Genomic DNA, 20999 nt, shown 5'->3' on the forward strand with positions numbered 1-20999 from the left:
ACTGCCCAGCCATTGTGTCTTTTTGTTTCTGTTGCAAGTGAGGTACGGACAGGAGAAGGAACGACCAATGCCAAAGTACAAGAGAGCTTTGATAAAGTTATAGTGTCTGGATTCGCTATAGAAGCTACAATAGCACGTTCCATTATCCATTATTTGTTATTCATTATCCATTATCCGGAAAGTCCAGGTATTTGCCAGACCCTTTGCAAATAATACCAGGCGTGGCCCAGCCAAAAGGTCAAACACGGTACAGGGTCAAAGCCCGCTGCATCCTTTCAAACTCGTTGACGCCGTTGGAATTTGCAACGATTTCGTTCCACAGCATCCGCCACCTCTCGTGCATAGGCCACTGGCCCGGCTGCCATTCGAACTCGGTCGCTTGGAGGCAGTGATCGTGTTTGCTGCCGCAAATGTCGCACTCGCAAATCCACCCAATGTACCAGGGTTTGGCAAAGAGCCTCAGATCGCACCCCTCGGGCGAGAGGCAGCCCGGACAGGTCGGCGGCGGCGGCTGGGCGCGCTCACCAACGCTGTCGCTCAGGTCCCGGTTCTCGGCCAGGATCCTGGAGAAGAAGGGTTCCAGGTGAAAGTAAAAGCGCTCCTGCCTGGCGCGGTCCGAGGCCCGGTGGACGTAGATGCAGACCGATTCCTTGAGCGCCAGGTCGAAGCGTGTCGTCTTGGCGTAAACCCCTTTTATCCACGAGCCCAGGGCTTCGAGGTTGAGCGAACCGGCCGGCAGCCAGTCCAGCGACTTGGATGCGAGATCCTGAGCGAGCACCACAGCCTCGTTGGCACAAAGAGTCTGAAGGCCTGCCACGCAATATTTGTCGGCCATGTAGTAGACATCGGATAGCAGCACAATGCTTTCCAGTGTCGGATCTAGCCCTGTCGAGGTTGTCGGCTCTTTGTGTATGATACCTTGGGTGTCTACAGCAGAAAAAAAAAGGTCAGTAAATCACTAAGCAATGCGTTAAGCTGAGCCATCTGGCAGGCCATGTGTCAAAGAAATGGAAACCCACATGTAGCTTGCAAGCGCTCGACAAGCTCCCTGTCCATCATTTCCGCATGCTCTCCGGTGTTTGTGTATGATAACAAGGCTCCAGTGTAGGCAAAAAAGGCCAGAAACCCAAATGTTTTGGCATCTTCTGGTATGGTGATTGTTGATGTAATGGCTTCCTATATTTGGCCCAGCATGAGATTAGCATCCGCGCTACCTATTTAGACACCAGCCCAGCTCAGATTTAATTGAATTCCTACCTGGAACATATATCTTTCATCAAAGGCTGCTCTAAAGAACTGCCCGCAAGTAGTAGTAGTAGTAGTATTAGTTAACGCCGGGCTCGGCCCGGCTTGTTAGCCGGCCGTTAGCAACCTCCCGAGGGGTATCTCGGCGCGCGTTCTATCTTCTTTATTTACACAGGGGGAAAACAAGGAGGGCAGAGGCGGATCGTGCCTGACCGGGTTCGGGCCCGGTCCTGCTTAGGGGGTTAGTTCACTGACGCGACCCCGTGCCTAAGGTGCACGGAGGGTTCGTCTGACGGCTTGTGCCGTGAAGTGTGGGTGAAAAGGCAGTAAGTCTATTCCTCGTCAGAGTTCGAGTCGTTTACGATCGGTGTCCCTAGGCGTAAAGTGCGTTCGTGGCGCGCGGGGCGCTGGCGGGCCGCTCTGGGGCGGGCGCTGAAGTAGTTGGTGGCTATCGAAAACGCCTGAAAGCTTGTCGGTTGCCCGAGGCTTGTCTGGAAGAATTTGCGGCGTTGGGCGCGGTCTGGCGGCCCGACCGGCCGGTCGTTGTCAGGCCACGGCCAGTTTCTCCACACCGCCCGCGAAAAGCGGCAGTGCACCGGGTGTTCAGGGGAGGTCCGCTTCCAGCACCAGGCACACGAGGTGTTTGCATCCTGGTGGTTGAAACGGTTATGGTAGGCTTTGAAATCGCCGTGGCCGGTCCTCATGGCCAAATAATGGCCCAGTAGGGGTCTTGGCAAACGCAGTTCCTCGGGCTCCTTTCTCGGTGTGTATTGGAATTTCCATTCCCTATATGCGGGGGACCGTTCACAGAGTTCTTTACGCCACCAGTCCTTCTTTATATTCGAAAGAATGGCTCTGAGGACCGTGCCGGCACCGCTATACGTGGTTTGCTGAGCCCTCGGGTCTGGGTCCGGCGGTCCGGCGGAGCCGGCCTTGGCCAGCTCGTCAGCCCGGTCGTTTCCCGGGATTCCCTGGTGCCCAGGGCACCAACGGACCCGAACCTCGGTACTTTGTTTTCGGAGTAGATCGACAAGGTTATGGAACTTCAGAAAGGCCCATTGGGACGAACGCGGCGCGTCGCCTCTAAGACCCCAAATAACCGAGGTGCTGTCCACACAAATCCAGATCCGGGCGCCTGGCTGGGCCTTGGCTGCCGCCTGTAGCCCTTTTAGGGCGCCAATCGCCTCGGCGTCGAAAACGTGGCTTTCCGGCGTAATAAATGCGGAGCCTGCGGCAAATTCCAGGCCCGCCCTAAAAGCGGCCCATCCGTACCCTATTTGGACGCAGTTGTTTTCGTGTTTTTCCGAACCATCCGTATATACCACGATATCGTCAGGTAATACCATGTCCAGCCATTCGATAAAGCGGCGGGCCGCTTCCTCTTTCGGGACTCCTCCGGTGGGGTCAGTGCGAGAATCCGGGGCATTGCGAGGTGCGCGCAACTCTAATCTCCGGATCCGCGGGAGAAGTTGTGCAGCCGTTTGCAGGGTCGTGGCCGAATGGCCCGAGTTGCGGGCACGAGGTGTTTCACGCAGGCGGTTAACAAGGGGGTGCCCCTTGTCCGCGAACCTTAGTCGGGCGCCGTATTTCAGGCGGGTGTAGGCCAGCGCGACGCGGGCCGAGGGTAGTCCTGCGTCCCTGAGAACAGTGGACGAGGGGGTGGTTTTATACGCCGGGAGGATTGCCCGTGCCGCTAAAACCAGCGGTTTGTTCAATGTTTTGAGGAGTCCTCTTTGCTTGTGCGCTGGGTTGTACCATGCCTCGGCTGCGTAGGTGGCCGAGGAACCCACGCATGCCACCGCTGCCTTGCGAAGTGCAGCCGCAGGCGGTCCGTATTTTACTGCCCCAAAGCCTTTAAGGTGAGCAGCGACCGCCATTGTTTTGGCAGCCCTTTCGGCCACGTGGCGGCGCCCGTCTAACCGTCGGCTGAACCAAAAACCAAGCCAACGCATGCCCGGGTAGCGCTCGGCCCCGGAGGCGCTTTGTCCGCGTCGACCGCCCGGTAGTTGGACCGGGGTAACCGTTCTACCATTAATCCGGATTTCCGGGTTGCGACCGTGCCTTTTTTTAGTGATATGGATCACCTCTGTCTTTTCCGCTGCAAAATGGATCTTCTCTTCCGCCGCAATTTCGTGCATATCCCGGAGTTTATCTTCCAGCCAACGTACGTTTTCCTCCAACGAGGGTGACGATTTCCATGTAAGCACGTCGTCTGCGTATGCCAACCGCCACTTCGTACCGTTTTTGACGAGATACGCCAAATATAGCATATATAGGATCGGGGAAAGGGGAGACCCTTGCGGGGTGCCGCACCCAAACCGCCTAAAGCCCGTGGTCGTACCCTCCAGCCGGACTCGGGCCTCGCGGTCGTTTAGAAAGTTAATCACGAACCTGAGGAGCATTTTACTAAACCCAAGGCTCCGCATTTTCCGTATTAATCGCCCATGGAGGAGGGCGTCGAAGGCGCCTTGGACGTCGCATGCGACAAGGGTAACTTCCTCCCCGCGAGCTAAAACCTGCTCGATATCGTGGGCGAGGGCACAAACCAGATCCGTCGCCGATCGTTTGGGTAGGGCACCGCCGTGGGTGCAGTTAAGGAGCCCGTTATCGTGTATGGCCCAAGCTATCCGGCGTGCAACGAGCCTCTCGAGGCCTTTTCCGATGCAGGAGAGGAGGGCTATAGGCCGCCAGGATCGAACGCTGCTCCGGTCTTTCTTCCCCGTTTTCGGTAGCATCGCGACTTCGGCCTTCTTCCAAGGCGCTGGGAAATGTCCGAGTTCCAGGCAACGTTGGTAGAGCCTGCGCACCGGCTCGGCCAACGAAACCTATCCGGCTTTTAGTAGCCGGACGGTCATTCCGTCGATACCCGGGGACGTGCTCGTAACCCCAATGCAGGAGCGCTCCGCCTCTTCCGCACTAACCTGGGTGTCCCAAGGGATTTTAGCCTCGTCCGCCGACCAGGCCTCCAAGGGGTCTCCCTGCAAGTTATCCTCCGCCGAAAATCGGCCAAGCACCTCCCGTTGCAGTGCTTCCGCTTTTGCTAAAGGCTCGCTCACTTGCTCGCCGTTAATAACCAGCGGCGGGGACCGGAGGCGTGGTCCGGCTCCCAGCCAGCCCACCATGTTCCACAAATTCTTATCGTCGCGCAGTTGGTCGATCCGGTGCCTCCAGTACTCCCGCTTCGCGGCCCGCACCCCTTTCGTATAGGCTTTTTCCTCGGCAGAGGCGTCTGCCCTATTTACAGCGCTCCGTTTAACCCGCTGGAATTCGGACCAGAGCCGCTGGCAGTTTTCGGTCCACCAGGGAGCCGAGCTGTCCCTTTTTCCCGCCGGCGTACCCACGACCCACGTCACTTGCTCCCATAAAGTTGTAAATTCAGCTACCCACGCGTCCAATGCGTAGCCATCGGCCGCGGATCCCGGGTCCGGCATATCTTATATGCCAAAAGCAAGTAGCTCCGCGAACTTTGGTAACCGGTCGTCCCTAACCGAAACGTTGATCGCCTCCGGGCGGGGGGCGCCGCGCGTCCGCAGCGTGGTATAAAGGGATTCGTGGTCGGAGCCTGTGTAAAGACTGCTGTCAACCACAGTTATTGTGCTGGGGAGGTTGGAAAAGACTATATCCAGTAAACCCCCGTCGCGGTGGGTGGGCACGCCGATATTTCCTGTAAAACTCATCCCCTGGGCTTGCGCCCATGCCGTCAGTTGGTCCCCTCCGCGTGCGTTTGCGCGGCCCGGCTGGTATGCAGCAGCCGCTACGTTAAAATCGCCGCCTAGCACCGTGGGTCCATTTGGCACGGTATTGCATACCATTTCCAGCGCGGCTTTAGTGCCCGGAGCCCTATATACGTTAACAAACAATATTCCGTTAATTTCGAGCCAGAGTATGTCCCGCGTATTTTGGCCCTGCGGTAGCCGTCGTTGTGCGGCCCTTAGGGCTGCCCCCTTCTTGACGTAGGTGAGCACCCGGGGCCGGAGCCCAGTTATGGCTTCGTAAGTGTTGGCGTGCCATTCGTCCACTGGCGCAAAAACATCATAGCCCGGGTGCGTTTGTGTAGTTGTATTTAGCCCGCACTATGGCTCTTGAACGTTAACCAGGTCCACCTTTCTCTGGTGGCACAACTCCAATAGGCTCAGATGCACACCCATCCTTTTACCTACGTTGGCCCAAACTACGTCGAGGCATTCCCGCTGCATATTGCCGAGCGAGTATTTCGTCATATTAATCGACGGGTTGCTTCCAAGTCTATTCCATTAGCGGGGCAAGGTTCGGCAGCCGCTGCGTCCTCCTCCATTTCGGCTGCCCAAACGATTTCGTCGTGCACGCGTTCCTGTTCAACCTGCAGGAAGTTACGGATGTCCGCCCCTGCCGCCTCGCATGGCCGCGCTCTTTTGTTTGAAATGCTCGATCGGGAGCTCGAGGTTTGCGAATGCTGCGATAAGGTGCTTAGCCTTGCATTTCCTACAGTAAATTATAGTCACAGGGTTGGACCAGACCCTCTAACGGACAGGCCAGCTAGAGCCCTCCTAGTCGCTGGATACCCAGCCTGCCACGTAAATACAAGGTTTGCACCTTAAGCCTACCGCATCCACAAAAAGGCCTCTTGGTAGACCGACGCGCGCATCCGTCCTCTCCGGCTAAAATAGCGTCTCTTCCGCCTAACATGCCGACGACATCATTTGCCCCGGTGTACGTCCCTAATGCGAGTAGAAAGCTTCGAAAAGCCGGCGACACCCCGTACATGTCCATCCACAGCTTAGTCCCCCGTTGGTTCCTGGGCTAGCCCAGCGCCACAATGTGGACATGAATGCAATCGAGTTTTTCCCGTCCTCCAGACCCGGCGCAGATTCCCAGTGCGAGTGAGAAGCATGGGGCGCCTCAGTCACACTATTCCACCACGGCCCACCGTCCACGGGGTGTACCAAGGGTGCGAACCAAGGCCGTGCCCACGTTTCTTGCTTCCCGTTACCCAAAGCCGTCTCCAGCAATGGGCCGACCACGTCTTGCTGTCGGGACCCTTTGGAGACTGCCGCGCCGGCACAGTGCTTCCGGTCCACGTACAACTAACCAACCCCCGTAACGGCACTACCTCCTCGCTGCAGGCAATCCCAGAAGGTGTGAGGGGGTGAGAGGGTGCCCTGTCGATTCGAAGAACCGTCGGGTGGTTCTCAGCCTAATTTCCCTTTCTTTTAAACCGTATTGTCTAGCCTTCCGGGGAAGGACGCCTGCCTTTCCGGCTGGCAAAGTTTTTTGTGCCACGCTGGCTCGCATCGCGAGATTGGGCCTTGTCTTGTGCGCCTCTATGCGGGTGGCGCGCCGAACCGCCGATCGGACTCTTCCTTCACCGCGATCAGTGGAAAACTCGTCAAAGGGGAGATCTGTCGATTATACATGGGTGTTGCGAGGAAAGGCGTTCCGTGTAGTGACGGTGCTTAGGGCGACAGGTTGCAGAGTTTTTCGTGTGTGCGCGCCTGTTAGGGCTACAGGCGGAAGTCCCGCGCAAACGTTAACAGCATGGTACGTGCGCCCATACTGAAAATTTTGTGTACGGGAGAGAGTTGCATATTTGCAATAAAGATAAACTGTATACGGGTGGTGTGTTGGAAGGGGCAAAAGGAGCAACTCAACTCTACCAAGTTGGCCACCTCCTACAAGCTATGTCCATACATTGCATCCGTTGCCCAGCACCACAAAAATATCCCAAAGTTAAAAACAAATCCCAATGTCAAAAATAAACTTATTTTGCCACACTGAAACCTGTACATATATGAATCTGTTTGCACGTGGCTACGTCTTCAAATTCACAGATCCGCAAAATCAAGATAAAAAAGGAAAACAGAAAAATAAATGAGTAAAAAGGCCAGCAAAAGGGACAAAGCCCTTCGAATACCAAGGGGGAAAATATGACAATAAAATAAAAATGATGTACCACCAAAAAGCTCACAGTCCTCCCAGTACATAATAACACTGATTATTATGAAAATAAATAACAATAAAAATAATTTTAAATATCCCACTATTTAAAAGTTACAATAGTCACCCTCACCACTAAAAGGGGCGTCGTTATAATTATCGTCATAATGCACGTATAGGATATTCATCCGTTTATACCCAAAAATACATCAAGGGTGCGTTACTACTGTTGTGTGCAAGCACCAACACAGATTTTAACACGTTGAGCATTGATCAGCTTTGGCACCTCGTTCGCTCGCCCCTAATTCTACATTTTTAGGCTGTGCATCCCTTAAACTATTTTTCAAGCATCAAGAAATTTCTTGGCATCCTTCCAAAAACAACATTCTTTTATTGACAAGTGTTTCAGCTGCCAACATGGTTCCTATCAACTTGCTCTACACGCTCCTTCCTAACAACGCTTCTGCCACCGCCAACCCTTTTTTCAGGATGTCCCCCACCGATAAGGATCGCTTGAACGATCTATGGTCACTTTTACTAACCCAGGAATAGACCAGATGCCTCCGGATCAAAAGAGAGCCATGCGCAAGAAAAATGGGATACAGCTTTTACAACAAAATGCCGATAGCGCATGGAGATTGACAGATTATGATGAGTTTGGACAAAGAGCGCTCAACGCCAACGATGGATGGGCTTCTGGCACTCGCCACAAAAAGAATTACCCCATGGCAACAGCTCTTATACATCTTATGGAAATTTCTAGAAAAAGTAGGCGATGTGGATCAAGAGTTTGGGTTTGAGCCTAAGGGTTTGTCCGAGCCACCAGCCAAACTGATTTACCTCGTCAACTTGGTTTTCTTTGGCTCCTCACTGTATTACAGAATGGATAGCAATACCCATTCTTTTTATTATATGATCGCTCACTTAAGAACTACTTTCTTTTGAAGCAGCATTGCGGCATTTGTGGGAGTTTTCTTCGTCGTGGTCGGATTACATCCGGGTATACCGTGTATGGTACGTACATGAGAATCACCGCCTGGCAGACACCACTGTGGAGATGTTTGCTGGAGAGACAGGGACGGACTGGGTGAATATCTCTGTCTCCATTGTTGGGCGATGTCATGAGCACGACTGGGACAAGCAACCCTTCTCGGGTTGCATAAAAACAGAATCATCGTGGGTCGCAAGAGGAACACTCGATGATTTCCATCCAAGGAGGCGAATAATACCGTGCTGGAAACGTACATAAGAATGTCCCAGAAAAATAGAAAGAATTGAATGACATCAATGTCGCGATGAATGGAGACTACTAGCACAATTACCGAAGGCGTAGACGGTGCAAGACATCAAATGACCTTGAATGAGGATTGCCTGATGGCCATCTTCCCAGGAGCAGGAATGTGATGTGTCCGAAAGGGTCCATGGAAAAAGGATATGTGTTGGGTTTGTCAAACTGATGGCACAGGATATATGTAAAAAAAAATCAAGACATTAGTCTAGATGGTACGCCAACTCGCTACTTTCATGTAGTCTTGATGGGTCGAGAATCGATCCGCCTTCAAGATTGGACCTGTAACCCAAAATGGTGGTGCATGTCGGGGACAGGCTACCTGCGTGCATATGAATCAGTTTGCGAGGAATATGACGAACGTATCAAGTGTGACCTTTTGTACCTAAAGACTCCCAAACGCCGGCAAATGCACATCACAAGACCCCAAAAAGACCATCATATTTGCACACTCATTCCTCCATGGCTGCCTTGGCCGCCTTCTTTTGCTTCTTCAGCTTCTCCTTCCTCTCCTTGATCTGAGCGTCCAGCTTGGCATCGTTGCTCTCCGCATCCACCTTTGCCTTCTTGTTCTTCTTCTTGGCCGGCTTCTCCACCTCGGCGGCAGCATCAACCTGCTCCTCTTCCTCCTTCACCTGCTCATCAGCGGCAGGTGCCTTTCTCTTCTTGCCTACGTTGGCCTTCTCCTTCTTTTCCTCGAGCGCCTTGAGCTCTTCCGACCCCTCTGCAAGGACATCCTTGTCCCCGTCCAGCCACAGCTCCTCCGTCTGCCAGATGGGCAGAGCCGCCGTCTCGGGTCCCTTGAGGTACACGGCGCGCAGGTTGTCAATGCCGCGCGGGATGAACTTCTCCACAAGAGCGGTGACCACCGCCTCTGCGTTCTCAGCGATCTGCTGCGGCGTGAAGGCCGCATATCCGATCTTGACGGCTGTGTTGGTGGTCTGGGTCAGGTGCACGAGCGCAGCGCCGACGGCAGCCTCAATCTCCTTGGCCATGTCACCCGCCGACTTCGCGTGCTTAACGCTGCTGCCCTGCTCCTTTTGAGCCTTCTTCTGCCCCGGCGTGGACTTGACGCCGTCGGCCTTCTTGTCCGGCCGGTGGAGCTTCACTGGCACAGGGCGCTTGGCCGTGGTCTTGAAAAAGGTCTTGCCCAGGGCCTTGGGCAGCCTGTTGACGATCCTTTCGTCGGCCAGGAACACATCGTGCTCCGAGAAAAGCTTCCTCTGGGCCTCGAAAGTCCTGAACTTTGCCTGGAGGTGCTTCAGGTCAACGACCCGTGTGATGCGCTTGCCCAGGGCCTCGGGGAACTCCTCGCTGGCGACGACATCCTTGTAGAAGCGCTGCGGGTCCGCGACGATCAGGCAGATGGTAGTCTCGGGGTCCGTTCGGTTGAGCGGGTGTGGGAGAGTGACACGACCAGGCTTGAGCTTGTTGGTATCGCGTACGTTGCGCTTCGTCGTCGCCGTCAGCCAGATGGGTGTCTCGGCCTCGGTGGACTCTTCGAGAAGGTTCTTCTTGTCGGCGGATGCGGCTGCTTCCTTGGCAGCCTTTTGCATGTGTGACAAAAGGGCTTTCGAGGCTTTGAGGGTCTGCAGTTTTGCGCGGAGCTTTTTGTTAGAAGGAACTGTCGGCTGAAGAACATCGTCCATGGGTTTTCAATTGGCTAACCTGCTCAGAAGAAATGGGAACCACGGAGGTCTCTCCCTTCTTGGCGACTGCTAGTGACTTGCCCATCTTGAACTCTGTGTGTTGGAAGAATGGGGCGAAAAATTTGGAGTTGAAGGGTAAGAACCGCTGTATTGTCGCGAACTTGCAAAGGCGCAAAAACAGCCGCAAGCAATCTACAAGTCAAGTGTGGGGGTTGGAGCGCTTCAGGGAACTTTTTTTTTCTGCCATAAGGCGGTGAAAAAGCCGCAACCAGGATTGGTGGCCACGCTCCGCGTTATATGGGGCCGAGCGGAACCGGTAATTGCGGGTCAATCGCCGACGAAGGGTCCCGGTCGCGTGACGAAGGGACGCGACATGATCTGTGATTTAAGTTTTACCGATTGTGAGAGCACCAAAATGCCAGCATTTGGACCTGAGCACCAGATATGTACCCGAGCGGTGAGCGCGAATGAATTCGGAATGCCGGTATCACGAGCGTGAGTGGCTCACCAAGATACAATAAATACTAATGTAAACAGAATTGGCTCGAGAAATCCCATGCGCCGTAGCCAGAAATAATCCTACATCGTGACAAAACCTTGTGACAACTGGGCAACTTAATAGGGCCCCCATTTGGACTAACGAAACCCACATTGTCCTCAACCAAGAGCAGAGCGCAACGACATATGCGCGTCTTGAAAATATACCAGATGTACTTCGGTGTTGATTGACTGAAAACACATATATGCCAAGGCACCGCAGTGTATAGACACGAAAAAACACCACCAGAAAATGACGCCTAGCGCTATGCTGAAAGGAGAAAAGGCCAATATACACAAAACCTAAAAGGAAAACAACCCCAATGATAGACCCAAGCATGTGGGAGAAATGCCTAGAAGACCACCACTTTTGAGACAGGCTCGGTAAAAAAAAGAAAACGGTAACAGGGGGGTATCGCCGCCAACGGAAATGGAAAAAGCCGACCCTCTAAAGAGAAACGAGGAAAATGAAATAACTGCAAGTAAAAGATTTTCAAGATTTTCAAGGAGTCTTGGGGCGTTTCCAATAGTATTGCTATATTGAAAAGTTAGCGTGTGATTGTGGTAGATGGAGGGCGGACATTGGTTTGAGGGAATCCAAACGAACCTTGTGTTGCTTCCTACAAGCCCTCAAGCTCGGCTTCCGCATGCCGTCAGTGACTGCGAGTCTTCGGAACTCATCCTCATCCTTCTCCGGCATGTAGTAGTACTCGCTCTCGAGCGGCTTGCCGGCAGCATCCTTGCCTTGCCTCAGGATGGTGCCAACGCATGCGATTTTATCCTCTATGATGTGACGCAGCGCGTTCTTGCCCAGCTTGCCGTCCGCTTTGGCATCGGCAGGCAGATGGCTGAGGATGGCAGACAGAGGCGTCGACTGCAACCGCGAGTAAGCAAGCTGGTTAACGACGTGGTTGGTGATGGTCGGCACGTCGAAGGCGGACAGGTCGAAAGATGGCTCGGCAGCAGGGGCGGGTGTCCCTCTGCTGCTGCTGGGCGCCGGGGTGGTGCAGTCTGTGCGCTTGCTGCTGGCCCTGGCTTGAGCCGGGATGGGTGACGATGCGCGGTGAATTTTCCGAGCTGATCCAGTAAAAACAATGGCGGTGGATAGTGCACCTGCAGCAGCAGTGACTCCGGTTGTCCCTTTGCTGTTGGCCAGGGGCCGGCGCGCAGCATGCGGTGACGGCCGGGAGGCCTTTGTAGGGCTACCGGCGAAAATAGAGGCCATGCGGTCAGACAGGTTTGCACCGAAGGGACCAAAAGAATGCACTATAGGGTCGTTCTCCTCATTAGGGTCATTTTCCAGGTCATCATCCTCGGGATCACTGAGATCACTTGAATAGTTCTTGTTCGTGGCTTCGGTCATGAAGCTTGCGTTGGCGTCTTCCGACGGCAGCTTGGGGAGCTCTAGCTCGTCTCCACTGTTCGGGTCCTCGTATATTTGGATCCGGTCGTTGGATAGAGCGGAAAGCGAGTCCAGGCTGGTAGCAAACTTCTGCGTCGGTGACTCTGGGGATACCATTCGTCTTTGCCGCCGCAAGGGGCTGGATTGTAAGCTTCCAGCACCATTCCTGTCTGCCCTAGGACGCGTCGGAGAATCCTCCCAGGACGAGTCTGAAAGATTTCCCAAGCTGTCAGCCCTTTTTGGCCACTGGATTAGGACACGAGCGTCCTGCACATCAACCATGATATCGGCCGACTCCGTCTCGGAGGTGAATGTATCCCCCTTTGCAAGCTCCCATGTCCGACCTTGGCAGTGCACTTTGAGTCCGTTCCAACCACTGCAGACAATCTCAATCTTGTTCTCGCCAGGCGGTGATGCAGCGGGTATATACCGTGCCTTGACGTGGACGCGGCTGATGAGGCGGTTGGCAGATAATTGGTAGTGGGATGAGTTGCTAGACCGGCCCATCAGCAGCGCCTCGCCGTTTTCGTTAAGCTCGACTGTCGGGACTGCCGATAGGGGCGCACGTTCCGTGGCTGCGGAGACACTCCGTTGCCCGTTTGGACGTCCGGCGAGTCGTGGTGGTGATGACGAGAGGATGCCTGTGCTTGAAGTCGGCACCGGTGTCGGGTATTTGTATGCTCCATTGCCGGTTGCCTGCCTCTTCACTGGCCTAGGAAGGCCCGGAGAGGAGGACAAGGGTTCGAAGGCGGGAAGTAAAGATGCCGGCCGCTTGACTCCCGAGATTGTTGGGAGCGTAGGCTCCTCGACCCTGCTGCTTCTCGGAGAAGAGTCCATTTGATTTTCCTTTGCTCTTTTTGTTATGAACGACTGTCCAGCATGTCCCGAATTGAGGCAAAACCTAAATGTCGTTCGAAGAATTGGGCGTCGGCAGTTGCAGGCGGGTGAATGGTGGTGTGTAGTGGGTGGTTGGTGGTGGGATTCGAGTAGCCCACGTACACACGTGTTGAAGTGGTAATAAAAGCGCCCCAAAGTACTGGTAGTAGACTTTGACGGCTCTCAAAGGTAGCTACGCTACTAATGGAGGTAGCAAGTAAAAACGCAGGCTGAAAGGTCGAAATAAACAGGCAGTCTGCCAGGCCGGTGAACAAGATATCAAAAAGAGGTTGCAGTTTGTGGCCTACCGATTTCCTGCAAGTAAAAGTCCAAGCTGGTTCAAAACAGTCAATGGCCGCAAAAGAAGGCCAGAAAATGGGTGTGGGGAGAATTTGACATTTAAAGGGAGCGGATCACGACAGGCCGTGAAAGTGCCCGTCGTGTAGCGTGTGCTGAGTCGGCCTATCTAAACCCCAGTCGAGACGCGATCTTTGCTGGTTGCTGCAACGAAACCGCGTTTTTGGCGTGAGTGGAGTTGTGCAGCCAGTGCACATTCATTTGACTCGCCCGCCCACTACGCGTGCCAGCCAGCACCCACCCTGCTCACACCAACACGCACCGGAGTAGAGAGGTCTTAGCCCACTGTCGAGAATTGTGCAAAGAAGCCGCTAATACATGACGTATTAATGTGAATTACTCCCATTTGATCCAAACATGTGAGTTTGGAGGGGACATACAGTCAGTACAATAGGTGTATGAAGCGCCTTTCTTTTTTTCTCCTCCTCAGCCCAGATACTTTGCTTCTTCTCTTCAAGACATCCATCTTCCTGCATCCGTCGGCCGGTCGATCCTCTTTGGCAATTACTTTTCTTTCGCCGCCATCCCAACTTCACAATTGCACATTTACGACTATGGGCGGAGCCGTAATGAAAAGCGCGTGTCTCTGCAGCAGCCAGCCACCTTTGTAGCGAGCAAGCGGGCCGAGCAGGCAGGAAAATCGCGTCAAAAGCTCAGCCTACCCCACTCATCCAGCCCGCACCAGCATTACCATGGATTCCCATAGAAATCATTTAGCAATTGAAACTTTGACCCCTGCAAAACGCGTCTGGACCTCCAGGCTGCTACAGAGAATGAATACCAACCGACGTTGCTGGTGATTATGAATTACGATTTGGCGTATCGATTATCGGTGTTTGCGAGGACAAATCCCTATTTACATCAAAATTACAGCATATTCCTTCTAGTATGGTTCCACAGTTCCCGGCCTTTTCAAGCTTTGGTGTCGGGTCGTGGCATCCATGGCTTGGCTTTGCCCACTTTACGCGTCGGACAACACTTAAACATGCCTGATCCAGCGGCTTTGCGCAAATTTGAAGACATTACATCAGCTTCATGAAAGGACTCAGACATCGATCTGCCACCTATAGCTGTTCATCTTTAATTCTTCTCCGCAATTATCCAATTTAAAACGTCGAAGATATAACTTCCACGTTGTTTATCCATTCTTTCCACTCGTTTTGCTCGGTGAGGACCCGGAACGCTAACGGCTCAAGTCGCTGACCGCTGACACCTAATCAATCCTATGCATTTAGTCCGTATACTCCATGCAGACATCCGCTGTACGGGCGGACGAGTGGGAAGAAACATGCCTCAGGAACTGCCGAAGGTGACTGACCGAAGTTGAATTTTTTTTTACAGAATGCAATGTCCCTTGAACGGAAGACAAGACAATGGAAGTTCACCAGCCTCCCAGCTGCAGGACGTGTAATGAGCTTCCACCATTCTCCACTGCTAGTGCGATGACGATGCGCCTTTTTCCCCCTACATTCGTTGCTGGTAATTGCAACAGGGGGCATCCAACCACACCGACATGAACTCTTGCATGTCGCCAGGTGCGCACGCACTCGAATAGCGGTGGCTGTTGCCAATCGGACCAGTTTCTTCTGCCGTGATTGTCTCGCTCGCATCCAATGGCGGACCAATTTAAATCTGAAGTCAGACAGGGCGTGGTTGGAGTGTCGCTCCAGCTACCATGCCGCAAAGGAGGAGCTATCTAAACTTTACCCCGCCTTGGTGTCTGATCTGAGTGGGAAGTCGAGTTAGATCGAGTTTCCTCTCTGATGTCAAAGGGTGGCAAGTGCTGCACGATGACCAAAAGCTCGTGATAGCTCCCCGTTCCGCTATTTCAAGTCCCAAGTAAGCTCTCATCAACGATCCCAAACCCATCATTTCGCACCATGCATCATCAGTAAAAAGAGAAAAAAAAAACTTTAAATAAATATCACGAAACCACACCCCTACCCCTGCAAACCCGTAACCTAATACTTGAAAATATTCTCCAAAGAATCTTGACAAAAAAACCATACATTGAATGTACCAAGAAACCACCCTCCCGATCAGAAAAAGCCCCAACCAACCTCACCCACAAGCACCAACCACAATGTCCACCCAGCAGCAGCACAAGCCCTCGACCGCCGAGGCCGTCGCCGCCACCGCCGACCTCAGCGACGCCCTCGCATCCCCAACCGCCGAGAAGCAGCACCCGGAGCTGCAGCAGGCCCCACCTCAGACCGAGTGGAAACCCTCTCTCGGCCGCCGACAGAGCTACGCCAAGGAGGAGCACAAGCGCTCGATGCAGATGAGCGCGCTCGGCGGCGACAACAACTCGGGCGGCCAGGGTTTCACTGAGAAGTCCCAATAAATCAACCAAATTGGCTGCTGTTTGTCTTTTTCACTCGAAAAGCCATGCAGGAATCCGCACACAACAAATGTGAAATGAGAAATGAACAGGCAAATGCAAACGACAGACTTGTTGTATGGAATTGTGGTGCTTGGGCTGGGTTTTGGGAGTAATAGGAAGATAGCTCGGGGTCCGTAATGACACTCTTTTTATCTCTTTCTTACTTTTTCGCCCTCCAATATCTTGATTTGCAGTTATAAAATGGCAGAGCTCGGCAGCCTTTGCGATCATGCTTTGCATTGCTGTGACATGAACCAAAACTGGTATTTCTGATAGGAAGAATGCGAGGCCTTGATTAACATTGTACGAATGCGTCCGGTCTTCCAAGATGATGCGATACTCTACGAAAACATACCACATCAATTTTACGCAACGTCAAGATCTTGAAAATGTTTTGATCCAAAACTGCCTAACCTATGCAAAGTACCCGACAACCCCATGAAATGTACCTGCCGAAGATGCAAAGCGTATCGTCATGTCCCATCCGTAAAAGAAAATAACGCCATTGCCTGGGGGAATATAACATAATCCTTCAAATGCAAAACAATAGGAAACTTGGTCGAGCGGAAGTGTTCACCACCTCCATGAAGAAACACCGACAAATAAATTTCGTAGAAGCAAAGAATAAGACAAAAGAAAAAACATGGATCCTTATAACCGCCTAGGACCTCTACCATCATCGGACTTGAAGAATTCAGCCGCAACTGCGCCTGCGTATGCGATACCCAGAGCTGAACTTGCTCCCAATATGACTTTCTTCGCAAGACGCGGTGCTGATTTGGTCGGTTTGTTGGTCTGCGACCAAGTCGAAGAGAACTGCTCCCCAGTTTGAGGGGTGTAGGCTCCCTGCCTAGTTCCAGGCTGGAATCTCCGTGGTGGAGGCGGTCTCTGGTCATTGGTAGGATCGGGATCCGGCTCATAGCGGGAAAAGCCCGTGGGAGACAAAAATGAAGTCGCCGTCGAAGACATACTGGACGCTCCCGTCATGTCGATGGGGTTGATGCGGGGGGTTTGTGTAAATGGTGCCTCTTCAACGAGTGTATTTTGGCGACTTTTGCGAAATACCAAAACATCGCCACTACCGGACACGATCTCGAACCCTTGGGCTTGGAGAGGTGCGAAGTAGGGAAAGAACTTGATTGGGTGGGCAAGGCGCACCAGCGCCTCGGCTGGCGGTAAACCTGTAGTGTTATCAGGTACTGTTGATGTGGTCTGGGCCATCTCGACTATTTGCGTGGTTGGATCGTATGCGAGGACCTTATAAACTGTATACACGGAAGAGCAACTTGGTTTTGAAGGAGATGAAGAGGCCGACGATGATGATGTGGAAGATGACTGTGATGAAGAAGCCGAAGACATAGCGTTGGCGGTATCTCTGCTCTTGGCGGCATCCAAAGACGGAAGAGGATCAGCCTCAGGAGTGCCGTATATCCTGGTAAAGGTAGGCCAGGTCGACCGTCCATTGCATTCATCTGCGTAGGAGGTTTCTAGACCAAAAGGCTTCAGGGAGTACCCGTACTCGTCCGCTTCTTCTTTTGAACCAGTCAGTTGGGGCCCTCGATTTAGTTTGGGGGAAGAGATAATCTTGAAATCTTTACAATTCGAAAGGTTGCCCTGACGTGTCAGGCCCCATGATCTTTCGTATACCTGAGGTGTGTTGTTCATGAACATGTTGCTCACGGCACGAGCCACTTTGCTGATGGGACCTTCCGAGCCAGGCTCAGTGTACCCGAGGTTCAGGGCCTTGGCTTCCTGGTCGAGGTCAGGCTCGCTCATCTTGACATTGGTATCACGAAGCGCGTAGCGACCATTAGGCTCACAGGCACGATAGCCTTGAGAGTAATCTTCTAGGTCGGTGTACTTCTCCTTCTCAAGTTGGTTGGACTCTGTAGGCTTTCCGTCGGGTTCGTTGTAGCGGAATGCGTAGTATGTATCCAGATCCGAGTATGTCTCCTTTTCGAACGGGTTTGGAGCCAGAGGCTTACCATCAGGCTCGCAGTACGCAAAGCCATCCTGGTACAGATGTAAATCGGTGTAGGGTTCCTTCTCATATGGATTGGGGGCGACGTCCACATCAGGAAATGGCGATGCGTATAGGTGCAAATCCTGGTATACTTCCTTTTCGTAAGGGTTTGGGGAGGCCTCTACGTCAGGATGAGCCGCAGAATAACCGGGGAGGTCTTTGTAGACTTCCTTCTCATGGGGGTTTGGCGTCTGCTTGACGTCTGGCACAGGTGTATATTGGTCAAGGTCGGTGTATTCCTTTGAAGGGTCTTCGGCAACTGGTGTCCTCTCCACCAGGACCGGCTTGTACTCGTCCAGATCCTCATACTCAGCTGATGGATTCTCGGGAACTGGCGTTCCTCCTGTCATCACTGGCTGGTACTCCTCGAGGTCCTGGTACTCCTTAGTGGGGTCTTCGGGAGTAGCTGGTGCTTTCTCCATGACCGGCTTGTACTTGGATAGATCATCGTACTTTTCCGAGCTTGACATATTCAAGTAACCCTTGGTGGTGACACCATTTGCATGATGCCAGTAGACATTGCCACTTGGGCGACCGTCGCTGCCGGTTGGATCTGAATCCATGCTGGGCTCAGTATATCCCTGTAGCTCTTGTTGTGTGATGGGGAATTCCGGATCAAATACTGGCGAGTACACTAATGGCGATGGATCCGACTTTGGTGTCGACTCTACCCCAGAGAATTGAGACTTGATAGCAGGGGTAGCGAGAGCGTCACCCAAAGAGGTCGGAGTTTCAACCTTATAAACCTTCCGGTTGGTGATTGGGTCGATCACATAGTCGGGCTCCGAGGACGACAGCAACTGCGACGATCCCGTAGCTTGTGTGACATTCTGGCCAGACGAATCTCCTGAGGTCTGTGCTTGGTTTGTTTCTGATCCAAATAGGAGATCCTCGAGTTGACCCCTCCCTGTGCTCTCGGCATTGGAGCCAGGTAGGATTCCGGTAGGAGTGCCACCAGCCTTGCCGACAGAAGCGCGCGAGGTCTGAGCGGAAGGGTAAGAGCTCGCCATCCGCCTCGGAATCTTGGTTGGCTCCTCAACTGCCGGGAGGGCCTCGGCGTCAAGAGCGTTGGCATTCAAGCCAGCACTCTTCCGGCGCGAGTCTTTGCGAACTTCCGACTCGATAGATGGAAGCACGGCAGGACGAAAGCCACGCTGGGTGATGGTCCTCAGGTGAAGAGGCGCAACCGAGCGAGATGATCGTGCGATCTTGGACAACATTTTGGATGGTGAAGAAGCTCGTCAAGAGCTACCAGCGTTGTTACCGGGTCTGTGGTGATAATGTTAGTTTGGATGTCGAAAATCTCCCCAGGTCTATTTCGACATTGTGGGTGATGTGGGATCAAGTTTGTGTGTGCACTGGGATACCAATTTATTGGGGGGTTTTCGCCATATGATACTTGACTTTGCCCTTGAGCATGTGCATGGATACTAGACAGAAACTATAATAGAGGACGGCGTGCAGAACTAAGGCAGGCACTTACAGTAATTGTGGAGTGAAGGTATATTGTCGACAGGCAGGTGGGACTTGATGGCATGAAAGGCAGGATAGTCACGGTAGTCTTGCTACTTCGACACGAGTTCTCGCGTGTTTCCAGAATGTAGATCGCTTAGAGAGTAGAGGTATTTGGGAAGCAAAAGCCGAGCACAAAAGTGGAAAGAAGTGGAAGTTTGGTGGAAAACAGAACGTGGGTTGGAAGCCAGATCGACCGCTGAAGAGAAGATCGTGGAGAGCAAGTGGACGGAGAGGATGGCGTGTTAGACTATCGGCTGGTCTTGACCCTAGTCAGGGTATTATCGGTGGTTTGCATTATGGGATGGGCGATCGCCCCTAGCATGGAAAGCCGGCTGAGTTAGATAGAGAAGGACCCTTGCGTTGTTGGCGAAACTGACCATAGGCTGCATGCCAATTCGCCCAGCGACGAGTTGATTGATGATCGACATGCTGAAGCCAACCAGGCGCGCACTTGTGGAACCAACGCATGAAGGGAACTACGGGATTGGCCTCTGTCCTGCAGCAAATGGGGGCTATGACGTCGACCTGCAGCAAGACCCGCGGGGTAACAGCGATAAAGCCATCTGAATGGCGCGCCGACTTATCCCGGACCAAGCATCCTCGGACCATGCACCACCATCAACGAGCCCCTGACGCAATAGGAAGGAAGGGATCAATAAGGGTCGGTGACCTGACATGGCTGGTGTATGTATGGAAGCCAGGCTTGCCAGGGTCATGCCACATAGGCGCGTTTACAGTTCGTACAGTTTGCAGTATTCGGGTCAACAAAAGAGACATCCATGGGATCGACACTACAGTAGTCTGTCTGACTGTACCCTTCGTAACGCATGTACTTTCCTACCACATTTGATACCACCATTTTACCGTTTTTGTTCCAACTTGGCAAATCAATATTTAGGCATGCAGAGTGGGCCGAGTTCCCAACAAAACCTTCATTCACACAGGCGTTGGCAGGCAAGGCGGGATCGTGAGTTTGAGGACTTACGTACTGTGCGCCTGAATGCAGGTAATTGAATACCACGTTTGTTAGCAGGCAGTTCATGACTTCAACCCTTGACAGAAGTTTCTTTGCGCAGTTACTGTTCATCCTCGAAATCATCAGGGTCATTCCATCATCCAAAAAGGTTGTTTTCGAATGCTAACTCTAGTGTACCTCACTACGGAGTAGTGGCTAGCACTAATTAGTTCTAGGCCTAGTAGGGTTTGCCACAGCCATTAAGTGGAACGTCGTCAGAAATCGTCACCATCGTGACAGGCGCCGTCCCCCGCGCTTGGCTGGTTACCCGATTAGCTGCGGGTTAATATCTGAATGGACGACCCTTGATGTGACAGTTTCAATCTTGCACATGGGTTACGGATTAGGGCGCCGGCCAAGGGGTGACATGTGATCAAGCAAGTCAAGCTAGCCAGCCCCCTTCCTACGATGGTCAAAAATAAAACAATTAGTTACAGTAGAACAAAATTGAATATAGGTACCGTACCTTGGGTAGCAGTTGAATTCCGACAAACCAACGTGACATCTCGGAGAATACTGTAAATTGACTGCTCTATTACCTCAACTCCCCATTCTGTAAACACGCTGATCCGCCGGAATGATCGGACCGAGTTTTGAAGCTTCAGTCTGGGCACCTTTTATCGGAAGGACCTGAGTAAGTGCCAAGATGCCTACCCTAACCGTAGCACACCTAGGTAAGCAAGGTAAGGTACCTTGTTCAAACTCCCGAGGTTATAGTAAAAGAGCCTCTAAACTCAGCCCAGGAAGGAAAAGCTCAGTCAGTCACGTTTTTTTTTTTTTTTTTTTTTTTTCGTTT

General features: G+C 52.7%; 7 protein-coding genes across 7 annotated transcripts; 2 read left to right on the forward strand and 5 right to left on the reverse strand.

The window, feature by feature from the left end:
• Positions 1 to 90: 90 nt before the first annotated feature.
• On the reverse strand, positions 91 to 1377 carry MGG_15145 (uncharacterized protein). Its single transcript, XM_003710082.1, has 3 exons — positions 1258 to 1377; positions 1020 to 1176; positions 91 to 927 (listed from the first exon to the last, which is right to left on the reverse strand). Exons 1-3 carry the CDS (start codon positions 1264 to 1266, stop codon positions 239 to 241), a joined length of 855 nt encoding a protein of 284 aa, XP_003710130.1. The 5' UTR covers positions 1267 to 1377; the 3' UTR covers positions 91 to 238.
• Positions 1378 to 7424: 6047 nt separating this feature from the next.
• MGG_16317 (uncharacterized protein) lies at positions 7425 to 8562 on the forward strand (the record flags this gene model as incomplete). The annotated part of the gene is made up of 4 exons (XM_003710083.1): positions 7425 to 7685; positions 7787 to 7926; positions 8109 to 8172; positions 8472 to 8562. The coding sequence occupies exons 1-4, from the start codon at positions 7576 to 7578 to the stop codon at positions 8560 to 8562; spliced, it is 405 nt and encodes a 134-aa protein (XP_003710131.1). The 5' UTR covers positions 7425 to 7575.
• On the reverse strand, positions 8246 to 10318 carry MGG_10522 (uncharacterized protein). Its single transcript, XM_003710084.1, has 2 exons — positions 10115 to 10318; positions 8246 to 10035 (listed from the first exon to the last, which is right to left on the reverse strand). Exons 1-2 carry the CDS (start codon positions 10178 to 10180, stop codon positions 8899 to 8901), a joined length of 1203 nt encoding a protein of 400 aa, XP_003710132.1. The 5' UTR covers positions 10181 to 10318; the 3' UTR covers positions 8246 to 8898.
• A 215-nt stretch (positions 10319 to 10533) lies between these two features.
• On the reverse strand, positions 10534 to 13397 carry MGG_10523 (uncharacterized protein). The gene is made up of 2 exons (XM_003710085.1): positions 11240 to 13397; positions 10534 to 11167 (listed from the first exon to the last, which is right to left on the reverse strand). The coding sequence occupies exons 1-2, from the start codon at positions 12869 to 12871 to the stop codon at positions 11135 to 11137; spliced, it is 1665 nt and encodes a 554-aa protein (XP_003710133.1). The 5' UTR covers positions 12872 to 13397; the 3' UTR covers positions 10534 to 11134.
• Positions 13398 to 14033: 636 nt separating this feature from the next.
• Positions 14034 to 15019, reverse strand: MGG_16318 (uncharacterized protein). The gene is made up of 2 exons (XM_003710086.1): positions 14586 to 15019; positions 14034 to 14480 (listed from the first exon to the last, which is right to left on the reverse strand). Exons 1-2 carry the CDS (start codon positions 14875 to 14877, stop codon positions 14374 to 14376), a joined length of 399 nt encoding a protein of 132 aa, XP_003710134.1. The 5' UTR covers positions 14878 to 15019; the 3' UTR covers positions 14034 to 14373.
• A 71-nt stretch (positions 15020 to 15090) lies between these two features.
• On the forward strand, positions 15091 to 16030 carry MGG_10524 (uncharacterized protein). Its single transcript, XM_003710087.1, has one exon. The coding sequence runs from the start codon at positions 15282 to 15284 to the stop codon at positions 15609 to 15611; it is 330 nt and encodes a 109-aa protein (XP_003710135.1). The 5' UTR covers positions 15091 to 15281; the 3' UTR covers positions 15612 to 16030.
• Positions 16031 to 16301: 271 nt separating this feature from the next.
• On the reverse strand, positions 16302 to 18893 carry MGG_10525 (uncharacterized protein; the record flags this gene model as incomplete). The annotated part of the gene is made up of 1 exon (XM_003710088.1): positions 16302 to 18893. One exon carries the CDS (start codon positions 18891 to 18893, stop codon positions 16302 to 16304), a length of 2592 nt encoding a protein of 863 aa, XP_003710136.1.
• Positions 18894 to 20999: the final 2106 nt, after the last annotated feature.

This window comes from Pyricularia oryzae, chromosome 1 (assembly GCF_000002495.2).
Source record: "Pyricularia oryzae 70-15 chromosome 1, whole genome shotgun sequence".
Taxonomy (NCBI): Eukaryota; Fungi; Ascomycota; class Sordariomycetes; order Magnaporthales; family Pyriculariaceae; genus Pyricularia; species Pyricularia oryzae.

Coding starts and splice junctions, on each gene's coding strand:
- MGG_16318 (XM_003710086.1), bottom strand. CDS start 14,877: ATGCGAGCGAGACAATCACGGCAGAAGAAACTGGTCCGATTGGCAACA. Junction 14,481..14,585: donor TAAAAAAAAATTCAACTTCG/GTCAGTCACCTT, acceptor AGGATTGATTAG/GTGTCAGCGGTCAGCGACTT.
- MGG_15145 (XM_003710082.1), bottom strand. Junction 928..1,019: donor CGAGCGCTTGCAAGCTACAT/GTGGGTTTCCAT, acceptor TTTCTGCTGTAG/ACACCCAAGGTATCATACAC.
- MGG_10523 (XM_003710085.1), bottom strand. CDS start 12,871: ATGGACTCTTCTCCGAGAAGCAGCAGGGTCGAGGAGCCTACGCTCCCA. Junction 11,168..11,239: donor CTTGTAGGAAGCAACACAAG/GTTCGTTTGGAT, acceptor TTTTCAATATAG/CAATACTATTGGAAACGCCC.
- MGG_10524 (XM_003710087.1), top strand. CDS start 15,282: ATGTACCAAGAAACCACCCTCCCGATCAGAAAAAGCCCCAACCAACCT.
- MGG_10522 (XM_003710084.1), bottom strand. CDS start 10,180: ATGGGCAAGTCACTAGCAGTCGCCAAGAAGGGAGAGACCTCCGTGGTT. Junction 10,036..10,114: donor TTCCCATTTCTTCTGAGCAG/GTTAGCCAATTG, acceptor GCAAAACTGCAG/ACCCTCAAAGCCTCGAAAGC.